The 8,452-nt window shown below is 44.7% G+C and overlaps 1 protein-coding gene across 2 annotated transcripts in view; it reads right to left on the bottom strand.

The window, feature by feature from the left end:
- The window catches only part of pip4k2ca (phosphatidylinositol-5-phosphate 4-kinase, type II, gamma a), a 22,511-nt gene that overhangs the window by 2,046 nt on the left and 12,013 nt on the right, over positions 1-8,452 (bottom strand). Inside the window, exons 5-8 of one of the 2 annotated variants that reach the window (XM_008293795.1) lie at positions 6,144-6,290; positions 1,595-1,633; positions 1,397-1,510; positions 675-927 (exon numbers count right to left, since the gene is read on the bottom strand). In XM_008293795.1, the coding sequence (XP_008292017.1) occupies positions 675-927; positions 1,397-1,510; positions 1,595-1,633; positions 6,144-6,290 (553 nt within the window). Of the gene's footprint in view, positions 1-674; positions 928-1,396; positions 1,511-1,594; positions 1,634-2,252; positions 2,400-6,143; positions 6,291-8,452 lie in introns of both variants that reach the window. The other variant, XM_008293796.1, reaches the window with a different exon arrangement.

Here is an 8,452-nt window from a genome sequence, read left to right as displayed (position 1 = left end):
TAAGGGTCGGATTATCGAGTCATGACTGTATTTCATAAATCTGCTGATTATTCTCTTCAGTAATTGCAGCTTTTGTCGAAAAAACTTCTTCTGGAGCGTCTCATCTGTTTGTGTCTTTCTGCACTTTATTCATTACCGAAGCAGCAAAACACCTTCATACTGAGTCAAACAAAGTGTCTTTTGACTTTAATCATGTTGTTGTATGTCTGCATTTCTTTCATGGCGACATCTCATTATCAGGTGTGATATTACTTTACTACCTCAGTATCATTGCCAGTGTCACTTTTTAGGAGTATTTTTTGTGTGCGGACACCAGGATGCACGTTACTTAATTATTGTTATTTTCTTGAACTTTCTTTCTATATTTTTGATGCTGCTGTGGCGTGTCAAGTTCCCCCAATAAAAGCTCTTCTATTCTATGTGAACCTGCCATGTCAGGAGCGACTCCAGACCGGTGACTTTACATCCTGTAACTCCTCATTAGTCAGTCAAAACTGAAGAAACCTCTTGGATTAGAAGTGAAACGTCTTCAAGAACCTACAGGAGAAGTCCGGTTGATTTCTACTGAAGCTCCTACGAGCAGCCGACTGTTCTCTCTTCAGATGTTCATGCACCGCGCTGTGGACTCGTATTTATGATGACTAAAGGAAATGTGTGGTCTGAACAGCGCTCACCTGAGCAGCTCCCGACAGCGTACACGTCAACGTAGGGGTCGAACTCTCCGGGCCCCAGAGGTTTGCAGGACGACATGTAACCGGCGATTCCCTCCGGGGAGGTTCCGTAAGAACCCACCGTGGCTCCGTTCTCCGCCTCCGGGTCCTCCTCGTTGGACACCTCCTCGCACTCGTCCTCCTCCCGCTCCGCTCGGCCGACGTCGTGGATGCCGAGCAGCAGGCTGTAGTCCATGATCTTCAGCCTCACCAGGAACTGAGGGGACAGAGACGTTTGCAGCTTAACAAGAACATTAAAACATAATCACATGAACGCAGCTTCCTCAGCGTCAACATCCTCTGTGACGGTAAACTGAACAGCTTTGGTCAGAACAGGAGATTTGAGGAAACACTGATCCACAGTTTTCTGACCAAACAGCTCCTCAAACAATCCAGGAAATAATCAACCGTGAAAATAACCGTTAACTGCAGCCCGAACGCAGAGAGTAACGTTTATAGAACGGCATAAAAACAGTGTTGTACAAACGTCATAAAGGGCAAAGAAAAACACTCCTGAACTAAACATCTGTCTATTTATTCTTCATCCCATCAGCTCTGGTTTATCCTGAAACATCTAGCAGATGATGCAGCAGCAGCAGCAGCAGCAGCGCTGTGTGTCAGCGTGCCAATGCTGCCGCTGTGTGGCCAAGTCGAGCAACAACAACAACACCTAACAGCTCACAAACCTCCACGTCTTTGTTCAGCTTCTCCATGAACTTCTCCTTCTGCTCATCCGTCACGTAAACCTTCTGCATGTTGTTCCTGAAGTCCATGTCCTTGAAGGTGGGAAGCTCTTTTCCCTTTAAAAACACAAACAAATCTTCAGCAGGAAAGTTGTGCTAAAGGATAAGACAGGTAGAAAATAATGACGTTTCTTTTTTTACCCGTTCTTTGTCGCTTGCTTCTCGAGCCACCAGAGAACCCTGCAGGAAGAAATTACCCCGATATTATATGTGACACAAAAAGAGCATCAAACATTGGCCGAGAGAGAAAAAGATGCAAATACATTTTTCAAAATTATTTTAAAATTTAAATTGGTTGTTTAAAATCCTACGATCAATAACGTTAGAGCATCTTTAAACTTGTTATAACAATCATAAAGTTGTGTTACTGGAAAGCTGAACTCTTGAATCGGCTGTACAGTCGTGACTCGATAATCGACCCTTAACAATCCTAAACTTTGCTATCTGACAGGTTTTTAGGAAAAATGACCTCCGTCTTGACAATCCGACAGCCTTGCTATCCGACATAAAAAGAAGGTTTTACATTTAGTGTCAGATTATCGAGTCACGACTGTACATTTACAAAAACATTTCCTATTTATTTTTAGTATCCTGTACATGTTTTATGTTTGGGACCTTCTTTGCTTGAACACGTTTCGTCTAATTTGACGGTTGTTTTGATGTAAAGCACTTTATAACCACAAATAAAGGTACTGCTGTTGTTAAGCTGGAGAAACCTGATATCTGCGTGACTTCCTCCCCGTTTTGGGAAGTAGGATTATGTGAACAAAGGTGGGACTGTTTGCCACTTCCTCCTCACCTTCAGGTCGTACTTCCTGTGCACCACCAGTCTGTGGCTGAACATGTTCCTCATGACGATCAGGTAGGTCTCCTCGCTGTCCACGCTCACCCGGTACATTCCCAGGAACTGAGGCAGCAGCGTGCTGCCGTGACACTTGACGATGTGCTGCGAGGGGAAGAAGGAACCGTCAGTTTGGAAGTGCAGAGAGAGCTTTATTGTGAAGGACAGAAATACAAAAAACATAGTCAGTGACATACAAAAGGGGTGAGAGCGTGATGCAATGAGAGCAACACGCAGGGCAGAGAACGACGTCTGATCTCTTAGATAATGTATATCAATATATACACAAGAAGCATTTAGAGCAGTGGTTCTCAAACTGGGGGTCAGGACCCCCATGGGGGTCCCAAGATAATTTCAGGGGGTCTTCAGATCATTGTTAAAAAAAATAAAATAAATAAAGCCTACATTGTAGTGCAGGTATTAGACAATTTTGTGTCATTAATGAGCTGAACTGTCAGAGCACGGTTTAGCTCCTGGATGGTGGACAGACCGTCAACATGTCTGTGAAGATTCTCCGTCATCCAGGTCGTGGTTGTTCTCGTAGATTAATCGTAGCAACTGGACCTGCTTGAGTTCCTTGAAGACGTTCCACCTCTCATCCAAGAGGCTTCATCAGCTCTGACTGACTAGTTGACTGATATCCTTAAGGAACCATTAACACCTGAGTTTGGGTTTCATTTGGGGGTTTGTTGCTCCTCCCCCTCGTTATGTGGGTCGTTAGTGCTCCTCCTGCCACAATGGGGTTCGAACCCCGTCTTCAAGGAACTCAAGCAAGTCCAGTTGCTGCGATTAATCAACGAGAAAACTTTGTCAACAGCTCAATACGACAGGACAAGACAGGAAAAATAAAATCTGTTTTTTTTTTCCCCCTCAAGCTCCTAAAACCACCGTCTGCTCCTGATTTTACATTTCCAGTTGATATTTTGTGAACATTCGGTTCTTCGCCCTTTACAGGCGACTACCCGTGACATTAAGCGTGATCGCTCCACGCACAGCAAAACAATGAGTCTGTGTTGCTTTATTTAGCAGAACTCGGCGCATCTTCCTGGTATTTCTCACCATATCCTGGCCCAGGGCGGTTTAACAGACAAAGGTGTCTATTGTGATCAGGAAAACTGGTTCTATTCTCAAGAGTTAACATTTAGAGGATCTTCCTTTGGTGCTGGAAAAAACCTCCAAAACTTCCTCTATGCAAGAGAAACCCACCCACAGACCGTCACTATCGGAGCAGTGAACAACACTGTGATAAACCTCCTCCTCTGTGTTTCCAAAGCGCTCCACCCATTCAGCATTCTGGATACAGACAGCTTTCTCCACTCTGAGCTTTCTCCAACCTTTACTTGACAAAATCTCACATCACCGTCGGTTTCTAGCAAACTTCACAAACAGCTCAGTTGTATTTGGAGTCAACGCTGCTCCCTTTATTCACAACCAACCAACCTTTGTGGATTCTGAACCAACACCAGGAGTCAGACTTGATTTAAATCATGAGATCGCCAAAGATCGGCGCCCCTGACATCCCACTTCAAAGGTCACTTTGAAAGTAAACCAATTACTGCGTGAATCCGGGTCGGGCTTTTAGCTGCGCTCAGCACTCCCCTCAGCAGCCGGTTAAAATAGACGCGTCCGACTGACCTCGTTCAGCGTCCCCTGGAACGCTCTGTTAAAAAGACATCGCCGCTAATGGCCAAACGCTGGTCTCGCTGCTGGTGCAATGACTTTTTTTCAGCTCTAACCGCCGGGCAGCGTTAGGAACACTGGAGCCGGGTTCACACGGCGCCGCGGGTTCATCCAGGAGTCCCCGAAAAACAGCTGCAAACATCAGACAGTCGACCAATTAACACGTCTTCGTTATGAGAAACTGCTACTGGTTGGATGGGACATCGAAGATCATCTACCAGTGTAAAGCACCAACTAAACTGAGTAAAGCTTTAACTGGACAATTACTGTCATTAAGTCGACTGAATGTAAAGAAAAAAGAAAACGTCCTCATGATGCTCGTTTTATTTGACCAACAGTCCAAGATAATTAGTCTACGATCGTGAAGCAGGAAAAAGCAGCAAATCGTCACGACTAAGTGGCTCCAACAAGGACCGATTTATCATCTTTGTATGAAAATAACATTAATTATTAATTAGTGGTCGATCATTCTTTCTGGCTGATTCATGCATTGATTAATCGTGGTGAAGTTGGAATAACCAGGACGCCAACAGTATAAACAAACATAATAAATGCCGATAACGATGCATCTAATGTCAATAATGCAGCAAGAAACATGACAAAGTGCAGGCAGCGAGCGCTTCATGAGGACTAAATCTGGCTCGGGCCACTGATTAAACTGCCCCGACAACTTCTGGTCTGAACTTGTTTGGCTGTTTGGTGTGAGGAGTTGACAGATCAGGTTATTTATGAGATCAAATCTAACTGGTTTGGTAAACGGTCTGCACTTATATAGCGCTTTTATCCAAAGTGCTTTCATTCTTACACCAACAGAGCTGCCATGCAAGGTGCTGCCTGCCATCGGGAGAAACTTCAGGTTCAGCGTCTTGCCCAAGGACACTTCGACTGTGGATGGGACAGGGGATCGAACCACCACCACCTTGTGATTGGAGGACAACCTGCTCTACCACCTGAGCCACAGTTCACCTCCAGTTCCCACTGAAGAACAAACAACCAGTCCTGACCTCACATCCCCAAACATTTTCTTATCTACGCTCATTGTTCTGCTTTAGTTTTTTCCAGCTATAAAGTTTTATCAGAGCAAGTTGCAGCACCAGAGTCTCCATTTTGTTTGGATCTGTTTTCACATGAGGTGGTTTTCTGCTCCCTGATGCTACGTGTCCACTGCATCCGCCTATTTATCGCTTCCCATTCATTGTGTAGTGAAACGCCCCGCATAGACTTGACATGAAGTAGACTTGACTGCTACTTCTGGTGCAAACAAACAAACAAAAAAAATGCTTTGAAAGCTGCCTAAACTCAGACATTCATGGAACCACACTACGTAAATACATAAGAATGAAAAACAGATGATATGTATATCTATACATATACAGCATACTGACCACTTCAACAACAATTACATCCTGTTACATCCTGTATATATTGCATCTTTCACGTCAGCTGGAGTAAATATTCACCCTCTGGTGGGTTTCAGGTGTGATCTAGTCCACATAACAGTCGCCCTTTAGGAGGTGGGATTTCATTTAAACACTTTTCTCCACTTTCATCGACCCTCTTCCTCCACAATCCTACAGCAGCGCCACCTGGACGTCCTCCAAGATCTCCAGCAGCACTGAACACTTTAAAAAGTGCTGAAATTTAAACAACAGGATCCCCACAAATCATTCTGTCCGTCACCTCTTCTGAGTCTCGGACACACAACTCCTGTGCAGGTGTGTCACATTCAAGAAACTTCAGGTTTTAGTGCCGCTGACGCCTCATGAAACCTAAAATGAGGACCGATTCAGCAGCTGTGTAGTTTATTTCTCGCCTCAAATGTTTTCAGTGATACTTGCTGAACAGTTTTTGTAATAAAACCGAAAGTTTGCCGCCGTCATGTTGCCTCTACAGGACTGAAGATAAAGCTAGTGCACGCTCATCATCGCTCCTGATGACTGAAAACCTGAACAACATCCTGCAGTGTGTGATGTTTTCTAATNGACCTTCTTTGCTTGAACACGTTTCGTCTAATTTGACGGTTGTTTTGATGTAAAGCACGTTTTAACCACAAATAAAGGTACTGCTGTTGTTAAGCTGGAGAAACCTGATATCTGCGTGACTTCCTCCCCGTTTTGGGAAGTAGGATTATGTGAACAAAGGTGGGACTGTTTGCCACTTCCTCCTCACCTTCAGGTCGTACTTCCTGTGCACCACCAGTCTGTGGCTGAACATGTTCCTCATGACGATCAGGTAGGTCTCCTCGCTGTCCACGCTCACCCGGTACATTCCCAGGAACTGAGGCAGCAGCGTGCTGCCATGACACTTGACGATGTGCTGCAGGGGGAAGAAGAAACCATCAGTTTGGAAGTGCAGAGAGAGCTTTATTGTGAAGGACAGAAATACAAAAAACAAAGTCAGTGACATACAAAAGGGGTGAGAGCGTGATGCAATAAGAGCAACACGGCAAAGAACAACGTCTGGTCTCTTTGATAATGTATATCAATATATACACAAGAAGCATTTAGAGCAGTGGTTCTCAAACTGGGGGTCCCAAGATAATTTCAGGGGGTCTTCAGATCATTGTTAAAAAAAATAAAATAAATAAAGCCTACATTGTAGTGTAGTCACTAGACACTTTTGTGTCATTAATGAGCTGAACTGTCAGAGCACAGCTTAGCTCCTGGATGGTGGACAGACTGTCGACATGTCTGTGAAGATTCTCCGTCATCCAGGTCGTGGTTGTTCTCGTAGATTAATCGTAGCAACTGCTTGAGTTCCTTGAAGACGTTCCACCTCTCATCCAAGAGGCTTCATCAGCTCTGACTGACTAGTTGGGAGTTCCACATACTGATATCCTGAAGGAGCCATTAACACCTGAGTTTGGGTTTCATTTGGGGGTTTGTTGCTCCTCCCCCTCGTTATTTGGGTCGTTAGTGCTCCTCCTGCCACAATGGGGTTTGAACCCCGTCTTCAAGGAACTCAAGCAAGTCCAGTTGCTGCGATTATTCAACGAGAAAACTTTGTCAACAGCTCAACACAAGAGGACAAGACAGAGAAAATAAAATAATATTTTTTCCTCAAGCTCCTAAAACCACCGTCTGCTCCTGATTTTACATTTCCAGTTTATATTTTGTGAACGTTTGGTTCTTCGCCCTTTACAGGCGACTACCCGTGACATTGAGCGTGATCGCTCCACGCACAGCAAAACAATGAGTCTGTGTTGCTTTATTTAGCAGAACTCGGCGCATCTTCCTGGTATTTCTCACCATATCCTGGCCCAGGGCGGTTTAACAGACAAAGGTGTCTATTGTGATCAGGAAAACTGGTTCTATTCTCAAGAGTTAACATTTAGCGGATCTTCCTTTGGTGCTGGAAAAAACCTCCAAAACTTCCTCTATGCAAGAGAAACCCACCCACAGACCGTCACTACTGGAGCAGCAAACAACCCTCTGATAAACCTCCTCCTCTGTGTTTCCAAAGCGCTCCACCCATTCAGCATTCTGGATACAGACAGCATTCTCCACTCCGAGCTTCCTCCAACCTTTACTTGACAAAAACTCACATCACCGTCTGTTTCTAGCAAACTTCACAAACAGCTCAGTTGTATTTGGAGCTGCTCCCCTTATTCATAACCAACCAACGGTCGCTTTGTGGATTCTGAACCAACACCAGGAGTCAGACTTGATTTAAATCATGAGATCGCCAAAGATCGGCGCCCCTGACATCGCACTTCAAAAGGTCACTTTGAAAGTAAACCAATTACTGCGTGAATCCGGGTCGGGCTTTTAGCTGCGCTCAGCACTCCCCTCAGCAGCCGGTTAAAATAGACGCGTCCGACTGACCTCGTTCAGCGTCCCCTGGAACGCTCTGTTAAAAAGACATCGCCGCTAATGGCCAAACGCTGTTCTCCCTGCTGGTGCAATGACTTCTTTTCAGCTCTAACCGCCGGGCAGCGTTAGGAACACTGGAGCCGGGTTCACACGGCGCCGCGGGTTTATCCAGGAGTCCCCGAAAAACAGCTGCAAACATCGGACAGTCGACCAATTAACACGTCTTCGTTATGAGAAACTGCTACTGGTTGGATGGGACATCGAAGATCATCTTCCAGTGTAAAGCAACAACTAAACTGAGTAAAGCTTTAACTGGACAATTACTGTCATTAAGTCGACTGAATGTAAAGAAAAAAGAAAACGTCCTCATGATGCTCGTTTTATTTGACCAACAGTCCAAGATACTTAGTCTACGATCGTGAAGCAGGAAAAAGCATCAAATCCTGACAACTAAGTGGCTCCAACAAGGACCGATTTATCATCTTTGTATGAAAATAACATTAATTATTAATTACAAAAGTGGCCGATAATTCGTTCTGGCTGATTCATGCGTTGATTAATCGTGGTGAAGTTGGAATAACCAGAACGCCAACAGTATAAACAAACATAATAAATGCCGATAACGATGCACCTAATGTCAATAATGCAGCAAGAAACATGACAAAG

The sequence above is a fragment of the Stegastes partitus genome, unplaced genomic scaffold, assembly GCF_000690725.1.
Source record: "Stegastes partitus isolate 25-593 unplaced genomic scaffold, Stegastes_partitus-1.0.2 Scaffold913, whole genome shotgun sequence".
Lineage (NCBI taxonomy): Eukaryota > Metazoa > Chordata > Actinopteri > Pomacentridae > Stegastes > Stegastes partitus.
The sequence above is the reverse complement of the archived record's forward strand: the minus strand, read 5'-3'. Positions and strand labels throughout refer to the sequence as shown.